General features: G+C 44.1%; 2 protein-coding genes across 9 annotated transcripts in view; one reads left to right on the forward strand and one right to left on the reverse strand.

Moving 5' to 3' along the window:
• The window catches only part of MYO9B (myosin IXB), a 157,614-nt gene extending 155,467 nt beyond the window's left edge, over window positions 1-2,147 (reverse strand). For all 8 annotated transcript variants that reach the window (XM_044270264.1, XM_044270282.1, XM_044270246.1 and 5 more), the window contains exon 1: window positions 1,873-2,147. The gene's annotated coding sequence lies outside the window, so the exon portion shown is untranslated. The remainder of the gene's footprint in view (window positions 1-1,872) is intronic.
• A 129-nt stretch (window positions 2,148-2,276) lies between these two features.
• The window catches only part of HAUS8 (HAUS augmin like complex subunit 8), a 121,346-nt gene continuing 99,861 nt past the window's right edge, over window positions 2,277-23,761 (forward strand). Inside the window, exons 1-2 of the mRNA XM_044270296.1 lie at window positions 2,277-2,425; window positions 18,673-18,749. Coding sequence (XP_044126231.1) covers window positions 2,412-2,425; window positions 18,673-18,749 — 91 coding nt within the window. The 5' untranslated portion in view covers window positions 2,277-2,411. The remainder of the gene's footprint in view (window positions 2,426-18,672; window positions 18,750-23,761) is intronic.

Genomic DNA, 23,761 nt, shown 5'->3' on the forward strand with positions numbered 1-23,761 from the left:
TGACAATTTAAGGCGCGCTGAATGTTTGCACTATAAATTTGTGACTTTTTGAGCTTCTTGACGCTTTTCTACGATGATAAATCGGTGTGGCTGCAGAAGATTTGTGTTTCTGCCGCACAGAGTGCCAAAGATGCGCTTCATTTATTAAGAGGCATCTACCTTCTAATAAACTAACCGTATTTCACTCCCGTACAGGGTGATCAAAGACTGGCGTATAAGAAGTGTCACCACATAGTTTGATAAATTTGGCACACCTTTAACCCTAAGGCCCCTTGCAGACTACTGTTCCTCCCGGCAGCGAGTCCGCATCGCAGCTCCCGGCCTGACCTCCCAGCACTGCCGGGGTCAGGATGCTATGTATCCCTTACAGTTCTGGAATGTATTGCAGCCAGTGTTATCCAATACATTCCAGAACTGTAAGGGTTACATAGCATCATAAATCAATATAATGCTATGTGAATCCAGTTAGTGCTGGGAGGTCAGGCCAGGAGCTGCGATGCGGACTCACTGCGGGAGGAACGCTAGTCTGCAAGGGGCCTAACATTTTTGTCTGGAAATGCTACTAGTTTTCTACCCCGCCAAATGTTTGGAACATTTTTTTGCGACTTTTAAAAGAAGTGCTAGTGATAAATCTGAAGTGAAACTCATTACCATAGATAACCACACCAACTTTCCAAAACCAGAGTGGTGTGGAAATGAAAAAAGATGCTACATTTTTGAACAGAAGAGATACCTAAGGGCTCATGCACACAAACATGTCGTGTTTTTTGGCCCATTATAGAAAAACGGACAAGAATAGGACTTTTTTTTTTTTTTGCGGGGTGACGGAATGGAGCAACGCATGCGGACAGCTGTCCGCATCTTATGCAGCCCCATACAAGTGAATGGGTCCGCATCCGAGTCATCAAAAATGCGTCTCGAATACGGAACCAAACCACGTTCGTGTGAATGCGCTCTTATTGCGCGTCTTTTTAAAGCCAGAAATCTGGAGGGCGGGGCGTGATCATTTCCCCACTATGGCTAGTTACATACGAGCGTATTCAGATCGAGAAACACCCACTGTGCGTCAGAGGGATTTCCCGTTCCGATTGCTGATCCTATGCCGTGGACCCACAGCCTTATAATGCTTGTACCGACAGCATCAGGTGTGAAATTGGCTTTGTCTATACTGGACACACCTTTAGGGCTCTTGCACTTGAACGTATTTTTGGTGCGGAACCATTTACTTCAATGGGACTGTGTGCTGTCTGAATCCGTAAGTCCGTTCTGTGGCATCTGCAAAAATACCGAACGTGTCCTATTCTTGTCTGCATTATAGACAAGGATAGGACTGTTCTATTATAGCGCAGATGTTCTGTTCCACAAAAGCAGAATGCACACGGCCGGTATTCGCGTTTTGCGTATACGCAATTTGTAGACTGTAAAACAGGCTACGGCCATGTGCATGAGCCCTTAAGGCGAATCTCCAGCTGCCTACATACCCCATTGGGAATGTGAAGTTGGGGTTGCCCGGCACGGGGCCATCGGTGGGAGGGGCTGTGGTTGTCCATACAAAGCAGACACAGTCCGACATCACCCCATGAATACAGGCTAGTAATGGCCGGACAATTCCCTGTAGCCCATCATCAGAGCAGAGCGGTGGCTGATCCTATTACCTCATGCCATCCACACAGGAAGCTGACTGAAAACAGCACCATTTCAGTACCAGCCCGTCCCTAGCTCACAATCCATCTGGCCCATCCTCAGTCTCTGAGCTCATCCACTGGTCAGGAAGATGCTGGCTACTACTCATACCAAGCAGATGTAGTCCAGCCAAACGGCTCCCACCTCAAGAGGACAGACAAGACCACCACACACCCTGACAAGACTTACCTCACACTCCTGCAGGAGTTCTATGCCCATTCCCGGACCTTAGAGGGTTAACACCAGAGCCCGCAGACTTGCACTGCTTCCCATTTTGCTTGTTGTGCCTAGTGGCCGGGGAGTCCCTTTTTACCTAAACTCTGCCTACATTCCTGCTTCTCCGCAACTTCTCGCCCTAGTTCAGTCAGCGCCTCCCTTCCAATAGACTTTTTCTTCTCACAACTGTTCTTTCTGCACAGAGCAAGAAGGAAGCTCCGCTCACTCTCAGCTCCCCCTTCTCCCTCCTTGCCTTACTTCCTCCCCGTGACGTCACGGCTGTAACTTTACTCCAAGCCCTCCTCACACAGAAGTCCCAAGCCGCGACTCCTCCACCACCATAGAGAGAGCGCACGGAACGCCGCTCTTACCATAGAGAGCACCTTCCAGATCGACGGTCCTCCGAGTGTCAGAGTAAAGCTATAGAGAGTCGCTGAATTATTCCATCTCAGTGGTAAAACCGAGCATGCGCGGTTAGCTCAGTTTGAGTAATTGGCGGGAGGCTGAAGGAAATGGCAGAACCTGGGTGAGAATGAACTTGGCATTTCTTGTTTTTCATTTCTGTGACAGGAAGTAGGTCACAGCTACCACTCATTAGATCTTATGGGAAACCTTTCCACTTGCATCTTCTGTTTTTGCATTAGAACAACCAACTGTAATGTTAAAGAGCCCCTGACAGCATGATCACCCCTATTAAACCATGCATACCGGTGGCTGGGAGGGTTGATCATGCTGATTACAATACTTTGTATGTTAAACAGCTGCAGAGATATCTACTTTGTATCTATATACTAATGAGCAAGTTTGAGCACCCCTGGAGCACAGCTTTGTAACGCCCTGCTGCTCTGCACACCCACCGCCTCCTGATTGGCAGGGCTAGACATCAGCATGTTGAGGGCAGAAGCAGCAATCATGTTTCTCATGTCTGTGGCACTCTGCTCTGGCTCAGAGTTTGTCTTTACATTGAGAAACAGATCTAGAATTATAGATGGGGAGTATTATGTCAGAGTATCAGGAAAGAAGTAAAATTCATCCTAGGGCCATGTACACTTCTTACAGCCTAACATGTACACCATCAGGCCATTTTGCCATACTTATAAGGCTTTAAAGGAAACCTGTCACATGGATTTTGGGTATAGAGCTGAGGACATGGGCTTCTAGATCGCCGCTAGTCCCCATAGCTCTCTGTGCTTTTTTAGTGTTGCAAAAAAAATATTTTATAGATATGTAAATGAAGCTTATGAGTCCAGCCACGCCCACTGTGAAGGAGCGCAGCACCGCCGCGCATTCTCCGAATCTCCTCCTTATTACCCGACGTCACAAAGCTAGAGCGCCGTAATCTTGCGATGTGCGAGCTAGCGCATGCGCAGTTCGTTCCTTGAGATTGATGCCAGCACAGGAAAGGAACAATATGCCCACACTGCGCATGCCCTAGCTTGTGCATCATGAGATTACGGCGCTCTAGCTTTGTGACGTCGGGGAGCAAAGAGGAGATTCAGAGTATGTGCGGCAGTGCTCCTTCACAGTGGGTGTGGCTGAGCTCCGGAAACGTTAGTAACAGCTTCTTACTTGCTATATATATATATATATATATATATATATATATATATATATATATATATATTGTATAAAATATAATAAATGGCAGCACCAACCTTGGCAAATATTGGAGATTGGTTGCAAGCTCCAGTGGGAATAGCGTCCCAGGATAATATCAATAAAAAACAGAGCGGCACTCCAGTAAGGTGAAAAAGGAAAAGCTGTTTATTCACCCAGTGGTGGCGCGACGTTTCGGCTCCAACATGAAGCCTTTCTCAAAACTTTGAGAAAGGCTTCATGTTGGAGCCGAAACGTCGCGCCACCACTGGGTGAATAAACAGCTTTTCCTTTTTCACCTTACTGGAGTGCCGCTCTGTTTTTTATTGATATTATCCTGGGACGCTATTCCCACTGGAGCTTGCAACCAATCTCCAATATTTGCCAAGGTTGGTGCTGCCATTTATTATATTTTATACATTATATATATATATATATATATATATATATATATATATATATATATATATGACACACACACAATAAAAGCACTGAGAGCTATGGGGACCCGATATTGCAGATGTGCTAGTGGCGATCTTGCAGCCCATGTCCTCAGCTCTGTACCCAAAATACAGGGGACAGGTTCCCTTTAAAGGGATTCTGTCACCTCCCCTCAGCCAAAAAACGATTTAAAAGCAGCCATGCAGCACAGCTTACCTGGATTAAGCTGTGCTCTTTTATCTTGCAATCCGTCCAGCAGTTACTGCAAAAAACGACTTTGATCGATAAGTAAATTTGTCCTGAAGGTGCCCAGAGGGGCGTTTTGTTCTTCTTAGAGAGCCCAGTACCGCCCCTCTTACAGTGCCCAGCCCGCCTTCCTTGCACTGTCTATCCGCCCCCAGCCTGCCACAGCCTCTCCTCCCCCTCCCTCACGCCGAACGAAGTCTCGCACAGGCGCAGTACCCACTGAGGGCTGCGCCTGTGCGATCATCAGGAGACTGAGGGCGGCAGCTTCATCTTCGTCACTGGGCATGCGCCGAGCCCAGTGACGTCCGATGTTAGCTCTTTCCCTCAGTCAGCCTGGTAGGAAGCGCAGAGGATTGCCGATCGGCTGCTGCACCCTGCGCTTTCTCCAGTCTGCCTGCCACAGTGAAGACGGCCAGCGATTTCTTTCCCCACCCTCCCTTCAGGAAAGAAATAAGTATTTGTTGGGGCGAATTAGGTATTATTATATTAAGTAAAGCTTTACTGAATTTATACATTTTCACTGAGCAAAAACAAATACTTATTTCTTTCCTGAAGGGAGGGTGGGGAAAGAAATCGCTGGCCGTCTTCACTGTGGCAGGCAGACTGGAGAAAGCGCAGGGTGCAGCAGCCGATCGGCAATCCTCTGCGCTTCCTACCAGGCTGACTGAGGGAAAGAGCTAACATCGGACGTCACTGGGCTCGGCGCATGCCCAGTGACGAAGATGAAGCTGCCGCCCTCAGTCTCCTGATGATCGCACAGGCGCAGCCCTCAGTGGGTACTGCGCCTGTGCGAGACTTCGTTCGGCGTGAGGGAGGGGGAGGAGAGGGAGGAGAGGCTGTGGCAGGCTGGGGGCGGTTAGACAGTGCAAGGAAGGCGGGCTGGGCACTGTAAGAGGGGCGGTACTGGGCTCTCTAAGAAGAAAAAAACGCCCCTCTGGGCACCTTCAGGACACATTTACTTATCGATCAAAGTCGTTTTTTGCAGTAACTGCTGGACGGATTTCAAGATAAAAGAGCACAGCTTAATCCAGGTAAGCTGTGCTGCATGGCTGCTTTTAAATAGTTTTTTGGCTTAGGGGAGGTGACAGAATCCCTTTAATGTCTATCAAGATTTGTTATGGGTTAAATGAGGAAGAAAAAATGTACAAGTCTCTTTTGGGATGTGAACATGAGACCCTCTGTATGGAAGGCAGAACAGTTACCTCCAGGCTACAGACCTACCATATCCAGAATTTTTATATTTTTTTTGCTTAGAACTCTGATACATATTATTGGTTTCTTCACAGGCATATTATATGCATCTGCTGCTTCTGCCCTCAGCATGCTTGGTGCCTAGCCCTGTCAGTGAAGGGGAGGGGGGAGTATGCAGAGCCATTACAGAGGCAGTGCTCCAAGGTCTCTGGCCAGCCACCCAGTGCTCAAACTTAGGGCTGTATTACAGCAACAGAATATCTGGCCAATGTTTGTCCAATTAGACCAATATTCTGTTGGTGTAATACAACTCTTACTCCCTTTATGTGAATAAAACTGCAGATATCTCTGCAGCTCTTTAACATAAAAACAGACAAAAGAAAGGTATCATTTTAACCCTTTCAAGACTGGGTGATTTGTTTCTGTTTTTATTTTTTCCGACAATACTACATATCTATATTTTTTCTTGTGTTTTAATACTGAAAGAAAATGTAAAACTTTGGGACAAACAATTTTTTTCTTTGCATTGCCATATTCTGACCCCCATAACTTTTTTATGTGTACGGAGCTGTGTGGGGCGATCTGTACTTTTCATTTATACCATTCAGGGGTATGTATGACTTTTTATTACATTTTTTTGTGTCAGATGAAGCAACCAAAAAACTGTGATTTTTTTTCTAATAAATATTTTAATAGTAGGCTGATTTCAAAGGGGCGTTGCGGGAAAAATGCGGGTGCGTTGCAGGAACATGTGTGATTTTTCTGCACGAGTGCAAAACATTGTAATGTGTTTTGCACGCGCGTGAGAAAAATCGGCATGTTTGGTACCCAAACTTCTTCACAGAAGTTCGGGCTTGGGATCTGTGTTCTGTAGATTGTATTATTTTCCATTATAACATGGTTATAAGGGAAAATAATAGCATTCTAAATACAGAATGCATAGTATAATAGCGCTGGAAGGGTTACATATTTTTTTTTTTAAACTTACCTTAATCCACTTGCTCGCGCAGCCAGCATCTCTTCTGTCTCTTTCTTTGCTGATTGACCTGTGGTGATGTCACTCCGGTCATCACATGGTCTGTCACATGATCTTTTACCATGGTGATGGATCATGTGATGATCGGAGTGACTTCACCACAGGTCCTTTGACTGCAATCAGCAAAGAAAGAGACAGAAAAGATGTCGGCTGCGCGAGCAAGTGGATTAAGGTGAGTTAAATTTTATTTTATTTTTTTACCCCTCCAGCGCTATTGTACTATGTATTCAGAATGCTATTATTTTCCCTTATAACCATGTTATAAGGGAAAATAATAATGATCGGGTCCCCATCCTGATCATCTAGCAACCGTGTGTGAAAATCGCACCGCATCCGCACTTGCTTGCGGATGCTTGTGATTTTCACGCAACCCCATTCACTTCTATGGGGCCTGCGTTGCGTGGAAAACGCACAATATAGAACATGCTGCGATTTTCACTCAACGCACAAGTGATGCGTGAAAATCACCGCTCATGTACAAAGCACCATAGAAATGAATTGGTCAGGATTCAGTGCCGGTGCAATGCGTTCAAGTTACGCATTGCACCCGTGCGGAAATCACGCTCGTGTGAAAGGGACCTAAGGGCATTTTCGAACGTGGCAAGGGGTTCCATAGGAACTAATGTGCGTCAGCTTCGCATCCTTGAGGAATACAGAGGCTGCGTCACATTATATATGGCTCCCCTGTTCCTCACTAGGGGGAGCCTGGAGCACGCACTCCCGGTCATTATCCTTTTAGATGCCATGGTTAGGGCTGCAACGAGTACTCGATTAAATCGAGTAATTCTACACAAAAAAATCCTCTATGCAAATTTTTTTGCATCGAGAATTCGTTTGTCAAGTGACCATGGAGCGGGAGTGAAGCGCTTGCTATTACTCCCGCTCCGTGGTCTCCTGCTGGCCCACAATGTGCTCGGAATACTCACCTTTCCAGCAGGGGGCCTCTGGACACTCCACAGCATGTCCATGGTCCCGCGCTGCACTGACCACCTGACGTACGCATGCCGTGACCTGGCGCGCTATGTGAAGTCAGGCCCAGAGCTGTGCAGAACGATGGAGTGTCGGCGGAGCCCCTGCTGGAAACGTGAGTTGGTGACACCGAAGGGGTGGGGGCGCGACTAAGACCGGGTGCTTGGAGTGCACAGCATCATAGCAACCAATGACGCTGTGCACTCCTGGTGTCAGGAGGAGAGCAGGCTGGGCTTTCACATACTGAAGCGTTGCCTGGCCTTAGGGGAGTAGAGACAATGGCACAAGAGAACTGATGGCACTGAGTGGGGAGAACTGAAAGCACTGGGAGAGTGGCGCTGATGGCACGGGGGTGTGGGAGAGCTGATGGCACGGGGTGTGGGAGAGCTGATGGCACTGGGGGAACGGAGCTGATGCACTTGGGCTGATCGCACAGGGGGGCATGAAGGGTGTTGGGGACTGATGGCAGGGGGTCTGAGTTTTTATAAAGGTAAACAGTCTATTAATTGCTTCTTATTAGAGTACGCGATGAATCGGTAGAATACTCGATTGCTAAAATGATCATTAGCTGCAGCCCCAGCCATGGTCACATTTGAACTTGGCATCTGAGGAGTTAAATGTATGTGATCGACATTATCATCGATCACATACATTAGTCCCAGGTGCCTGCTGTTTAAAACTATGTTTGCCACTTTTATAAAAAGTAGGTAGTGTGTGAATAGTACAGGACTTTTGTGGCCTAAAGAAACTAACAAATGGTTGTTTGGATTTTAGATACTGGTGACCTACAGTACCAGTCAAAAGTTTGGCCACAACTTTCATTTAATGTGTTTTTTATTTTATTTTCTACATTGTATATTATGCAATGAGGTATCTCCCAGGGAAAGAGAACCATCTTGCTAGTGCCGTCTTCTGGCATCGCAATCGGCCAGCCAGAATCCGTAATGATGAGGGGCAAGCAACCTGAAACAGCTGTCCAGTGATGGATAGTTGGCTTGGCTATTTTTTCTCATCGTGTCCCAAGGCTTGGATTTTGACTTGGGCCTCTTTCACGCGAAAGTTGTGCATCCGTTCCGTGCATTGGGGACCACAATTTACAGTCCCCAATGCATAGGCAACGTCTGGGCGGCAAAAAAATAGAACAAACACTTTTTTTTTTAAGGTGCGGAGGCACGGACAGAAACACCACGGATGCGCTCCGTAGTGCTTCCGTGGTATTCCTGTCCGTGCTTCCGTTCTGCATCTGTGTGATTGCGGACCCATTCAAGTGAATGGGTCCCCATCCGTGATGCGGAGTGCACACGGTCCGGTGCCCGTGTATTGCGGACCCGCAATATGTGGGCCACAATACAGCTACCGGGACACAACGTTCGTGTGCAAGAGGCCTTAGGGAGCCACTTCCAGACTGCGGAGCTGGCGAGATTCAGTCAGGTCCATAAATATTGGGACATTGACACAATTCTAAAATTTTGGGCTCTATACACCACCACAATGGATTTGAAATGAAACGGTGAGATTAAAGGTGTGCTTTAACTGCAGACTGTCAGCTTTAATTTGAGGGTATTTACATCCAAATCAGGTGAACGGTGTAGGAATTACAACAGCTTGCATATGTGCCTCCCACTTGTTAAGGGACCAAAAGTAATGGGACAGAATAATAATTATAAATCAAACTTTCACTTTTTAATACTTGGTTGCAAATCCTTTGCAGTCAATTACAGCCTGAAGTCTGGAATAGGGTTGGGCGATATCAAAAATATTCAGACGATAACGATATTAAGAAATTTATCGCGATAACGATATATATCGCGATAAATACCCGTTTAAAAGAAAAAAAACCATGAGGAGACATTATACTGTATAGGGGCAGCCACAAGGAGACGTTGCACTGTATGGACGTATGCACTGTCCATCTGCACTGTGAAGCGCCGTCCAATGAGTTCTGAAGCATTTGGCTGAATATGAACAGATAATATTGCCCGAAACACTTCAGAATTCATCCTGCTGCTTTTGTCAGCAGTCACATCATCAATAAATACAAGAGAACCAGTTCCTTTGGCAGCCATACATGCCCACACCATGACACTACCACCACCATGCTTCGCTGATGAGGTGGTATGCTTAGGGTCATAAGCAGTTCCTTTCCTTCTCCATACTCTTTTCTTCCCATCACTCTGGTACAAGTTGATCTTGGTCTGATCTGTCCATTGGATGTTGTTCCAGAACTGTGAAGACTTTTTTTTATATATCGTTTGGCAAACTCTAATCTGGCCTTGCTGTTTTTGAGGCTCACCAATGGTTTACATCTTGTGTTGAACTCTATGTATTCACTCTGGTGAAGTCTTCTCTTGATTGTTGACTTTGACACACATACACCTACCTCCTGGAGAGTGTTCTTGATCTGGCCAACTGTTGTGAAGGGTGTTTTCTTCACCAGGGAAAGAATTCTTCGGTCATCCACCACAGTTGTTTTTCGTGGTCTTCCGGGTCTTTTGGTGTTGCTGAGCTCACCGGTGCGTTCCTTCTTTTTAAGAATGTTCCAAACAGTTGTTTTGGCCATGCCTAATGTTTTTGCTATCTCTCTGGGATTGTTTTGTTTTTTTCAGCCTAATGATGGCTTGCTTTACTGATAGTGACAGCTCTTTGGATCTCATCTTGAGAGTTGACAGCAACAGATTCCGGATGCAAATAGCCCACTTGAAATAAACTCTGGACCTTTTATCTGCTCATTGTAATTGGGTTAATGAGGGAATAACACACACCTGTCCATGGAACAGCTGAGAAGCCAATTGTCCCATTACTTTTGGTCCCTTAACAAGTGGGAGGCACATATGCAAACTGTTGTAATTCCTACACCGTTCACCTGATTTGGATGTAAATACCCTCAAATTAAAGCCTACGGTCTGCAGGTAAAGCACATCTTGTGTGTTTCATTTCAAATCCATTGTAGTGGTGTATAGAGCCAGAAATTTTAGAATTATGTCCCAATATTAATGCACCTGACTGTAGTTCTTTTTCCCTGGGAGATACATCTTCCCTTTTTTTTTTTTTTTTCTCTTGGAGCAACCTCATAAGAAACCCTTCCGTTCTCAGTCTAATCGGGGAGTTATAGGAGACAGGAGGTGTCTAGGAAAACTTCAGGTCCAAAAGATATCTTTTTTTTTTTTTTTCAGGAGCAGAGGCCTCAAAAAAGCTGCCACAATGACGCCAGGGCCCCTGTAGGAGGTCAGCTTTTCACTTCGCAGAACAGTGGCAAAAGATAGCCCATGGATAATGTCCATCCTAAGAGAGGGCTACAAGATACATTTGCCGCCAGAAAGATTCATTATAACAGAATATCATTAAAGTACTCAGAAACAGGCAGCCATAGCTTCAGACCAGGGTGGATAAAAATCTATGATTTCTTTAAAAAAAAATAATAATAATAATCTAATTTTTTTATTTATTTTTTTTTTATTTAAATCAGATTTTTTTTTTATATAAAATGCTTTTTGAGGAAAATATATTACCATCCAAAGGTTATTCCATCATGAAATAAAGATTCGTTTTTTAATTATGTAGAATAAGGCTGTATATGTTTTTGTTTTGTTTTTTGGTAAATAAATTCCATTAATCCATTCACAATGTCATGCTCTTCCAGAGGTTTTTGTAAGATCATTGGGCAGTTTCTCTGCCTACAAGATATTATCATAGATGATTGGTTTACTTTTGCAGTTCTCAAAACTGAATTTGACTCAAAAGAGATCACATGCCTCTTCTTCACAGCAAAAATGTTATAACATGAACAGAGTTGAGAAAAAGACCTTAATCCTAACTTCTACAAACCTATGAATACAGAATCAAACTAATATGAAAAGTTATTCTAAAAATCTTCATCTACTTGCATATTATAAGTTACACCAGCAAAAAATAGTCTTGATATAAATCATAGTTTTCTATATAAAGCCTTGCTGACTAATGATTTAAATCAAATCCACCCTGTTTTAGACATATCTTCCCTATTAGAAAAGAATGTTCTGTTGGGAGTCCCAGTACAAGAAAGAACAGAAGGGTTTTATTCAACTCTTCTTTACAAAAAAAAAAAAAAAAAAAAAGCCGAACGGCTTTCGTACAATAATAAATTTGAAACTTCTGAACCAGTTTCTAGTGTACGAAAGATTTCGTATAGAAACGATCAAGTCAGTGATTTAAAATCTGTTTCCAAAATGTTTTATGGCGTCCCTAGATCTCAGGGATGCCTACTACCATGTCCCTATACATCCCAGTCATCAAAAGTACCTAAGGGTAGTAGTTAAGTTGGAGGACAGGGTCCTGCATGTACAATTTCGGGCGCTCTCCTTCGGGTTGTCGCAGGCCCCCAGGGTATTTGCAAAGATCATAGCAGAGATGATGGCCCATTTTGAGGGAAAAGGATTTAGTAGTTATTCCATATCTGGACGACTTTCTCCTTCTCTCTCAGACATTCACACAGCTAGAGGAGCAGATTTAATGATTCAGGGAAGTGTTGGACAGATTAGGATGGGATCTAAACATATAAAAGTCCAGTTTAATTCCGAGTCAGGTGTGCATCTTTTTAGGGATGAACCTAGAGTCCACATCACAGATGTGCCTGCTTTCCTTTCACAAAGTCTGTCTGATCAGATCCAGAGTTCCCTGATCACCCCCCTGTCATTGATCACCCCCCTGTAAGGCTTCATTCAGACATTTTTTGGGCCCAAGTTAGCGGAAATAATTTTTTTTTTTTTTCTTACAAAGTCTCATATTCCACTAACTTGTGTCAAAAAATAAAATCTCGCATGAACTCGCCATACCCCTCACGGAATCCAAATGCGTAACATTTTTTAGACATTTATGTTCCAGGCTTCTTCTCACGCTTTAGGGCCCCTAAAATGCCAGGGCAGTATAAATACCCCACATGTGACCCCATTTCGGAAAGAAGACACCCCAAGGTATTCCGTGAGGGGCATATTGAGTCCATGAAAGATTTAAATTTTTGTCCCAAGTTAGCGGAAAGGGAGACTTTGTGAGAAAAAACAAAAAAAATATCAATTTCCGCTAACTTGTGCCAAAAAAAAAAAATTCTATGAACTCGCCATTTCCCTCATTGAATACTTTGGGGTGTCTTCTTTCCAAAATAGGGTCACATGTGGGGTATTTATACTGCCCTGGCTTTTTAGGGGCCGTAAAGCGTGAGAAGAAGTCTGGGATCCAAATGTCTAAAAATGCCCTCCTAAAAAGGAATTTGGGCCGCTTTGCGCATCTAGGCTGCAAAACAGTGTCACACATGTGGTATCGCCGTACTCAGGAGAAGTTGGGGAATGTGTTTTGGGGTGTCATTTTACATATACCCATGCTGGGTGAGAGAAATATCTTGGTCAAGTGCCAACTTTGTATAAAAAAAAATGGGAAAAGTTGTCTTTTGCCAAGATATTTCTCTCACCCAGCATGGGTATATGTAAAATGACACCCCAAAAAACATTCCCCAACTTCTCCTGAGTACGGCGATACCACATGTGTGACACTGTTTTGCCGCCTAGGTGGGCAAAGGGGCACACATTCCAAAGAGCACCTTTAGGATTTCACAGGTCATTTTTTACACATTTTGATTTCAAACTACTTACCACACATTAGGGCCCCTAGAATGCCAGGGCAGTATAACTACCCCACAAGTGACCCCATTTTGGAAAGAAGACACCCCAAGGTATTCCGTGAGGGGCATGGCGAGTTCCTAGAATTTTTTATTTTTTGTCACAAGTAAGCGGAATATGATGATGGTTTTTTATTTATTTTTTCTTACAAAGTCTCATATTCCACTAACTTGTGTCAAAAAATAAAATCTCACATGAACTTTTTGGGGTGTCATGTGTTTTGGGGTGTCATTTTACATATACCCATGCTGGGTGAGAGAAATATCTTGGTCAAATGCCAACTTTGTATAAAAAAATGGGAAAAGTTGTCTTTTGCCAAGATATTTCTCTCACCCAGCATGGGTATATGTAAAATGACACCCCAAAACACATTCCCCAACTTCTCCTGAGTACGGCGATACCAGATGTGACATTTTTTTTGCAGCCTAGGTGGGCAAAGGGGCACACATTCCAAAGAGCACCTTTCGGATTTCACCGGTCATTTTTTTTACAGATTTTGATTTCAAACTTCTTCTCACGCATCTGGGCCCCTAAAATGCCAGGGCAGTATAACTACCCCACAAGTGACCCCATTTTGGAAAGAAGACACCCCAAGGTATTTTGTGATGGGCATAGTGAGTTCATGGAAGTTTTTATTTTTTGTCACAAGTTAGTGGAATATGAGACTTTGTAAGAAAAAATAAAAATCATCATTTTCCGCTAACTTGTGACCAAAAATTAAAAGTTCTATGAACTTACTATGCCCATCAGCGAATACCTTAGGGTGTCTACGTTCCGAAATGGGGTCATTTGTGGGGTGTTTGTACTGTCTGGGCATTGTAGAACCTCAGGAAACATGACAGGTGCTCAGAAAGTCAGAGCTGCTTCAAAAAGCGGAAATTCACATTTTTGTACCATAGTTTGTAAACGCTATAACTTTTACCCAAACCATTTTTTTTTGCCCAAACATTTTTTTTTTTTATCAAAGACATGTAGAACAATAAATTTAGCGAAAAATGTATATTTGGATGTCGGTTTTTTTTTGCAAAATTTTACAACTGAAAGTGAAAAATGTCATTTTTTTGCAAAAAAATCGTTAAATTTCGATTTAATACCAAAAAAATTAAAAATTTCAGCAGCAATGAAATACCCCCAAATGAAAGCTCTATTAGTGAGAAGAAAAGGAGGTAAAATTCATTTGGGTGGTAAGTTGCATGACCGAGCAATAAACGGTGAAAGTAGTGTAGTGCAGAAGTGTAAAAAGTGGCCTGGTCATTAAGGGTGTTTCAGCTAGAAGGGTTGAAGTGGTTAAAGGATAACTGTCGCACTTAGACCCTAATTTAAATTTTCATATATGTAGTTACTAATAACATGATATTCCAGAATCAGTTACTATTAGACTGACTTACCCCATATTTAATAAGATTCAGCCCTTATGTCACGAGGGTGTCAAGAGCCACGCCTGACTCCGTTGTACCCGGGGTCAGGAGGTCGCAGCGGTTGGCTGCACGCTCTATTTAAGATAGGGATGTTTCCTTATTGTAGCTTTCTGGGTTTGCTTTGCGAACCCTTTTGGCTCACTCAGGGATCCGTAGCTCCTTCTCTCAGCTGTTCCTTGTCCAGCACTCCCAATCCTCCTTATATTCCCCTCTCACACTTCTCTGGTTGCCAGATATAGAGCTTCCTGCCTGGACATCTATTCTGACCCACTGGAGCTGTGTTGCTGCGTTCTCTGGTAGTTGATCCAGAACGCTACCCTCCGGATCCCTGTTGGACCTTTGTGGACAGTTGTTGTCGTCCACCTGGGTGTTTGTCTGTGGTTGTCTGTCCTCTCCCTGGTGTTTCCCTCTTAGTGTCAGTGGTGAGGACTAGCGATCCCACCGGCCCGTTCATTATCTAGGGTTCATTTCAGGGAAAGCCAGGGTTTAGGCACGTGATCGCCGCACGGGTGAGGAACCCGTCTAGGGTCGTCAGGGCAGTCAGGTGCCAGCCGCAAGGAGAGTTAGGGGGTCACCACCTTTCCCTCTCCCTTGGGCAGGACTTTCCTTTTTTCCTCCCTGTGCGTGTTGCCGGTCATTACACCTTAGCAACCAGTCTGCATAAAACTGCAATCTCACTATTCAGTTAAGATGGCCGCCACTGCCCTCACCCTGAGGCTAATCCCGCCTGCCCTCACTAGCCAGTAACAATAGCCCCTCAAAAGTGTCAGTAACCAGAGCCCTCCCCCCTAAAGGGTTAATCTCCTGCTGCACAAAGGGGTCCTCTTACCACATGTTGCTTTCATTTATACACTGAGCAGATGGCAGATCTCCCTTCCCTGGTCTGCGCTGCTTCAACTCTGCATTCTCAAGCTCTGCTGAGTGAGGGTGCGTCTGCCAAGCGCAGGGACAGGGAGAAGTGCACACAGCCCAGGCACTGTTATCAGCTGCTGGGGAGGACCTGGCTTTAATCATTTACTTACAGTCCCTGGCTGTCAGTAATCTGACCTTGCACGCAGCCTGCTTCTGCGTCCTCCGTCCTCCAACACATAGACGGACCATGCCTAGCAACCCTAGGTAACAGTATAGGTAAAAGTAGGCAGTACAGGGAACACAAATGTGGAATTAAGGGGTAATTGAATACACAGTGAAAAGTTAAAATAGGGCCACCAAGGTGATATTAATCACCACAATCCAATACTCCCAAAAAAATAAAAAGATGACAGTTATACTTTAAGTTTTACACAATATCATTTTGGAAACAAAAAAGAAAATCATGTTTTAGTTTCTCTATATTCTGAGAACCATAGTATTTGTTTTGGGCGATTGTAGGGTATTATTTTTTGCGGGTTGAGGTGAGTGTTAGATTGGTACTATTTTGCGGTGCATATGACTTTTTGATCGCTTTGTGTTGCACTTTGTGATGTAAGGTGACCAAAACATTTTTTTTTTTTAGCAGTTTTTATTTTTACATTTTTTTTTTTTTCATCTGAGGGTTTAGGTCATGTAATATTTTTATAGAGCCGGTCGATACGAACGCGGCAATACCTAATATGTCAACTTTTCTTTATTTTGGGAAAAGGACGCTTTTTTTATATTTTTTTTATTGAAACTTAATTTTTTTGAAAAACTTAATTTTTTTAACTTTGGTTTTTATTTACATTTTTTCTTCACTTAATTTTTTTGTCCCACTTTTGAGACTTCAACTTTTGGAGGTCTGATCCCCTTTACAATGCTTTACAATACGTTGTCAGGGCAAAACTGATCCGTTTTGGACCACTTGTGAGAGCCCTAAACGGATCTCACAAACGGAAAGCCAAAACTTAAATGGAACCTGTCACCAGGATTTTAGGTATAGAGCTGAGGACATGGGTTGCTAGATGGCCACTAGATGGCCACTAGCACATCCACAATACCCAGTCCCCATAGCTCTGTGTGCTTTTATGGTGTATAAAAACCGATTTGATACATATGCAAATTAACCTGAGATGAGTCAGAGCTTGAAAATATGACTCTTCTCTAGTCACACAAATAAGATATGACTCTTTTATGTTAATTTGCATATGTATCAAATCTGGGTTTTTTTACACAATAAAAGCACACAGAGCTATGGGGACTGGGTATTGCAGATGTGCTAGTGGCAATCTAGCAACCCATGTCCTCAGCTCTATACACAAAATCCCGGTGACAGGTTCCCTTTAAATATTATGTAAACAATCCATTTGTTTAAAGGGATTGGACACTTTCTGGGTACTGTTGAGCAATGTCTTTGTGAGATAATTATGACACTTAGGGTACTTTCACATTAGCGGTTTTCTTTTCCGACATCGCAGGGGCTCTATACCGGAAAATAACTGATCAGGCATATCCCCATGCATTCTGAATGGAGAGTAATCAGTTCAGGATGCATCAGGATGTCTTCAGTTCAGTCATTTTGACTGACCAGGCAAAAGATAAAAACCGTAGCATGCTACGGTTTTATCTCCGCCGAAAAAAACTGAAGTCTTGCCTGAATGCCGGATGCGTCATTTTTTTTCCATAGAAATGCATTAGTGCTGTATCGGCATTCAAAATACTGGAATGCGCAGACCTTTAAAAATTAGAAAAAAATTCATTCCTGATCCGTTTTGCCTGATGACACCGGAAAAACAGATCCAGTATTGCAATGCATTTTTCTGACTGATCAGGCTGTTTTCAGACTGATCAGGATCCTGATCAGTCTGAAAAATGCCTGATCAGTCAGAAAAAATGACATGCAACGGAACTGCCTGCCGGAATCAAACAACTCAAGTGTGAAAGTACCTTTAGACCTCCTGCACACGACAGTATTTTTTAATGGCCCGCAAAACGTGGTTCCGTTGTACCGTGATCCGTGCCCGTTTTTTCTTCCGTGGGTCTTCCGTGATTTTTGGAGGATCCACGGACATGAAAAATGAAAATAAAAATCGAAGTCAAGTTTGCCATTGAAATGATAGGAAAAAACGGACGCGGATGACAATCTTGTGTGCATCCGTGATTTTTCACGGACCCATTGAATTGAATGGGTCCGTGAACCGTTGGCCGTGAAAAAAATAGGACAGGTCATACTTTTTTCACGGCCAGGAAACACGGATCACGGATGCGGCTGCCAAACTGTGCATTTTCCGATTTTTCCACGGACCCATTGAAAGTCAATGGGACCGCAGAAAAACACGTTAAACCGGACAACGGCCACGGGTGCACACAACGGTCGTGTGCAGGAGGCCTTAATAAGGCTACTTTCACACTTGCGGCAGGACGGATCCGACAGGCTGTTTACCATGTCGGATCCGTCCTGCGGCTATTTCGCCGGGACGGGGGCGGAGCTCCGGCGCAGCACGGCGAAAGCCGCCGGACTAAAAATTCGGACATGCAGTAATTTTTTAGTCCGGCGGCTTTCGCCGTGCTGCGCCGGAGCTCCGCCCCCGTCCCCATTATAGTTAATGGGGACGGAGCGGCGGCACGGCGTAATAGCCGCAGGACGGATCCGACATGGTGAACAGCCTGTCGGATCCGTCCTGCTGCAAGTGTGAAAGTACCCTAATATAGTCTTTGTTGAAATTCTGCACCATTTTCTATATTTCATTCAAATGTACTACACCTGCCATCTGCCTGTTCTGTTAGAAGTTTAGTGCAGATGTAATGTATTTGAATGGAGGAGGCGTCACACGGAGGTGATTTCCTTGGTCACATGACCCTCCATTAGACTCCATCTTATGGACAGTACCTCTGTATGGACCGCTCAAAAGACTTTGTAAACAAGGGGCATGCCTATAGAAAATGCGGCAGAATTTCCACAAAGGTTATATTAGTAACTGCTATATAATCCTCTCACAAACACACTGGTATTTTAGGGGTTGGATATACCCTTTAATACAAGGCACTTACTAATGTATTGTTATTATCCATATTGCCTCCTTTGCTGGCTTAATTAAATTTTCTATCACATTATACACTGCTCAAATCCATGGTTACCGTCGCCCTGTCATCCAGCAGCAGTGGCCATGCTTGTACACCATAGTAGTGTGCAAGCACAGCCACCGCTGATGATAAATGCCATTTGCTGAAGTTAAAGTTATTTTTTTTTTTCCTGCCTTGATTATAGTTTGTGTCACAGTAAAAAAAATATTTTGCATCTTTAAACTAATTATTTGGTGTAATTTCTCTACAGGTCAGATTTTTTGGAAAATGGATTACAGAACAGCTCAGGGGGAAGTAGTGGTGATGGGGCTCTGAAAAAACCCAAAGGTCAGTTATGAATTCTTCCCATTGACAGGATAGTCCAGGCAGAACATAGAATTAATGAGATGATGCTCGCAAGAGCTACCCGAACGTCTTTCTTTACTTTTGCCATTTATACCTTTTTTTTCCATAGGTAGAGCATGCTAGTATCCGTGTATCATGTCCCAGACAACAGTATTGCCATTATTCATGCTCCACTTCCCACTGTCCAAAGCAATGCACATATCCTTCTTTACTTGGCCCACCCTGCTGTTAATTTATCCCTTTCCCCCAATGCAGAGGTTCATTAGTCTTTTGAGATAATTATTTTTCATCCTTTTTCATGTCTTGCGGTCCAAGTGAATCCATGTTGCAGTCTAGGTACTAAGAGCTCCTGTTATAGACCTGTTCAACATCACAGAACAGGTACAACAACATCAGACAAAGCAGCAACAAAGCATTACCAGGTGACACCACAAACAAGGGCAGATAGTAAACTTCCCCTCCTGGGTCAGCAGCAAGGGTCTACACCCAGTAAGGCACTGGACAGAGATGGACTGACCCCAAGCCCCACAGCACACAGGTAGATATAGCTGCATAACGAGGGCACCTGATAAGCCACACCTAGACACAGATCAGGGGAAGTTAACCCCATCAGAACAGGAGTCCCAGAACCACAAACACGGGCCACAGTTCACACACTACACCGCAGCCAGCATGCAGTCCCAAGATACCAGCATACACAGGTGTCAGCCTGCAGCCAGTACGCGAGGGAGCCTGCACGGCAACTGTGATAAGAACTGCATAGAGAAGCAGGTCAATGCAGAATAAGCAGCACTACAGATCCCAATTTGGGAAAAACATACCAAGTATGAGGGTAGTAGTAATGGGGTAATAGAACAAATCCGGTTACTTTATTTAAACCAGCAGCATAATAACAGCAACGTTTTGACTACCTCTGGTCTTTATCAAGCCAAGCTTGAGAAAGACCAGAGGTGGTCGAAGCCTCGCTGTTAATATGCTGCTAGTTTAAATTGGGTAACCGGATTTCTTCATTCAACTGGCGAGTGCTGCAAATTTCTATATACTTGCATAGAGAAGCAGACACTGGGAGAGCAAACATTCACAGGCAGCAGTTCCACAAAACACTGCAGCCAGTACGCAGCCCCAAGCAACCAGCATACACAGAAGACGGCCTGCAGCCAGTATCCGAGAGGGCATGCAGCCAGCCTACACTGCCAAAACTGTCATAGTGAACCACATTGTGACACACAGGCTGTACCTCTCTCTGGTGGACTAGTTACCACCACAATCCTAGTCTTGTTTTTAAAAATGAGGCATGACTCACATCCTGACTATGAGGAGGGAGGGGTGTAACATGTACTTCTGTGCATGTTATCAATCGCCCGTCCAATCAATCAGAGCATATACTGCCTGATTGTTACATATAGTGAGTATTTTTTTCCAGAAAAGAAGTGCGAAAAGTGGTGCATGATCATTTAATGACCTCTCTGTGAATTAGGTTGTTTTTTGACGCCATGACCCAGATATTTACCAGTGTATGGATCACAGTGCCAAATAAGTTGCACTAAACACACAAGCATCAATAAAGTTTACACTTTACAATGTCCTTATCCTCTCTATATTCAGTCTAAGTAAAATATACAGATCTGTTCTCTAGTAAAACCAGTTTCATGCTGCAGTAATAGCGATACAGATGATCACTACAGAGGCATGTTATAAGGTAAAATAATGATCGGGTCCCCATCCCGATCATCTCCTAGCAACCATGCGTGAAAATCGCACCGCATCCATGCTTGCGATTTTTACGCAGCCCCATTCACTTCTATGGGGCCTGCGTTGCGTGAAAAACGCACAATATAGAGCATGCTGCTATTTTCATGCAACGCACAAGTGATGCGTGAAAATCACTGCTCATGTGCACAGCCCTATAGAAATTAATGGGTCCGGATTCAGTGTGGGTGCGATGCGTTCACCTCACGCATTGCACCGCGCAGAAATCTCGCCCGTGTGAAAGAGCCCTTATAGTTTTTGTAGAAAATGCTTTATTTGCATAAGGACTCGGCTGCAGTACGCATTTTAGTGGCAAATTGGAGATTTTCCTAGCTGCTTGTGCAGGAAAATATGGATTTTATTAAAGACAGGAGACGAACATTATATGCAATACTCCTTTACTGGACTCCAATCAACAGCAAAGTTTTTAAAAATATGAAGATTTTTTTTTTAAAGAAACATGCAGTGAGATACACTGGCAGCCAATCACAACACAGCATAGGATATATAAGCTCCTGTAATATGCAAATCATCCTCTTTCTTTGATGTAATCAAACAGAAAAAACGAACTCCCATGTCATCAATCTTTCCTGAATGAAAAACTGGAAATCATCCAAAGCTCCCAGAAGAATATTAAACTAGAAGAGAACAGAAACAGGGTGGGTTATAGGGTGGGATAATGTTAGTCTCCTGTCTTTAATAAAATCCATTTTTTCCTGCACAAGCAGGAGACTCCATTATATGCATGTTTAAAGCTAATACAATACACGAGTAATAAACTTGAACTCTATATTATGCGATTTAGATTAAGAACATGGAAGTATGAGGTTCAAATCGAAAGTAGAATGTTTTGAATGTGGATTCTGACGACTAGTCAGCCACCTTAAGAATGTCAGAGAGGCACCAGCCTGCCTAACTTTTGTAGACGAGGTGCCCCGAATACGGAGGTATTTATACCTGCCAATTGCATAGACTGCCTAATCCACCTGGCTAGAGTTGGGGGTAAAACCGGAAGGTGAGGTTTACAGAACGATATTAATAATTGGGAATGAGCTGGTTGCCTAAGAGATTTAGTTTTACGTTCATAGACCTTGAGACAACGAAAAATACACAAATGTTCTTGTTGAGGAAAGGCGGGGTAAAAAACTGAGGGAAAATTGATCTTAGTACGCTGGGAAATGGAGAAGGATACGCCTTGTGTGGAAAATTGTCTCTGGGATATGTCTAAGGCTCTGACCTTGGAGACTCTTGAAAGAGAGGAGGCATAGAAGAGTAGCCAACTTAAAAGAAAGGAGCTTTAAAGATAGGAGATCATTATCTCCCCAGGAGACAAAAAGGTTACGTACCAAATGAACATCCCAGGTAGAATGATACTTGGGTAAAGGAGGTCTGCGGAGTTTCATACCTTTTCATTAACTTACAGACAAGGGGGTGTTTACCTATTGACATATTCTGGAGCTGACTCAGCATCAAACGATGCTGATGGGTAGTTCAAGACCTGTACCATAGGTGCCTGAACGGGATCCACGTTCCGTTGTAAGCACCAATCAGCCCAAAGTCTACAGGCTGATCTGTAAGCAGACCTGGTACCCTGGGCCCAAGCATCTGAGAGGCTATACTGAGCTGAGTGTGAAAGTCCGATATCAAACTCTGTTGACCGGAGATGAGCCATGCTACTAGGTGAAGTAGGTCTGACCAGACTAAGGGATCAGGATTCCCGGAAGGGTCCATGAGAATGGATTGATGAGTTAGCAATAAGCGTGGAAAGTCTATGGTCATCCCCAGGAGTTGAGGAAACCAAGACTGAGTGGGCCAAAACGGAGTTATCAAGACTATTGTCGATTTCTGGGTTCTGGTTAATAACGTATAGAGTTCCCGAAGGGCAGAGGTCGAGGACGGCATCTGTGCCCAACGACTATGGGTCGGGACGCCAGCTGAAGAATTTGGGAAGCTGACTGTTTAATTGAGATGCGAAAAGGTCTAATTGGAGGGAGCCCCACAGTGAGTCGAGGCGTTGGAAAAGCATAGGATCTAGACGCCAGTTGCTGTGGTCTGTTAGTAAGCAAGAGTTCCAATCTGTGACTGAGTTAGAAAGGCCCGGAAGATATCGCCTTCAGCGTAATGTCTCTGTCGAGACAAAAGTGCCAGAATTCTTTCGCTATATTAGCCAGGATTTCTGATCTGGTGCCTCCCAGACGGTTCACATACTGCACTGCAGAGATGTTGTCCATCCGCAAGAGAATGCAACAGTGTGATCTCTCTTGCAAAACTATTGAGGGCAAAGAACCCTGCCAAGAGTTCCAGGCAATTGATGTGAAGTAGCGCCTCTTCTTCGGACCACTTGCCACCAGTGGATAAGGAGCCGCATCGGGCACCCCATCCGCTGCAACTGGCATCAGATTCCAGAATCAGATCTGTAACCGAATTAAAGATGGCCTTCCCGTTCCATAATTGGATGTGATCCATCCACCACAGGAGTTCCTCTTTGGTATCCGGGAAAGGGATACTTCGTCCGAATATTCCAAACCTTCCCTGAGGTGATGTGTTTTCAAGCGTTGGAGAGCTCGATAATGTAGAAGAGCGGGGAAAATGACTTGAATGGAAGAGGATAGCAGACCTACAGTCGTGGCCAAAAGTTTTGAGAATTGCATAAATATTGAAAATTGGAAAAGTTGCTGCTTAAGTTTTTATAATAGCAATTTGCATATACTCCAGAATGTTATGAAGAGTGATCAGATGAATTGCATAGTCCTTCTTTGCCATGAAAATTAACCTAATCCCAAAAAAAACTTTCCACTGAAATTTATTGCTGTCATTAAAGGACCTGCTGAGATCATTTCAGTAATCGTCTTGTTAACTCAGGTGAGAATGTTGACGAGCACAAGGCTGGAGATCATTATGTCAGGCTGATTGGGTTAAAATGGCAGACTTGACCTGTTAAAAGGAGGGTGATGCTTGAAATCATTGTTCTTCCATTGTTAAAGGGGTTCTGCACTTTTATTTAACTGATGATCTATCCTCTGGATAGATCATCCGCTTCTGATCGGCGGGGGTCCAACACCCGGGACCCCCGCCGATCAGCTGTTTGAGAAGGCAGCGGCGCTCCAGCAGCGCCGCGGTCTTCTCACTGTTTACCGCCGGGCCGCCCGCCCACTGACGTCACGACTTGTATCAACTAGAGTGGGCGCGGCTAAGCTCCATTCAAGTGAACAGAGCTTAGCCGCGCCCACTCTAGTTGATACAAG

Source organism: Bufo gargarizans, chromosome 1, assembly GCF_014858855.1.
Source record: "Bufo gargarizans isolate SCDJY-AF-19 chromosome 1, ASM1485885v1, whole genome shotgun sequence".
Taxonomy (NCBI): Eukaryota; Metazoa; Chordata; class Amphibia; order Anura; family Bufonidae; genus Bufo; species Bufo gargarizans.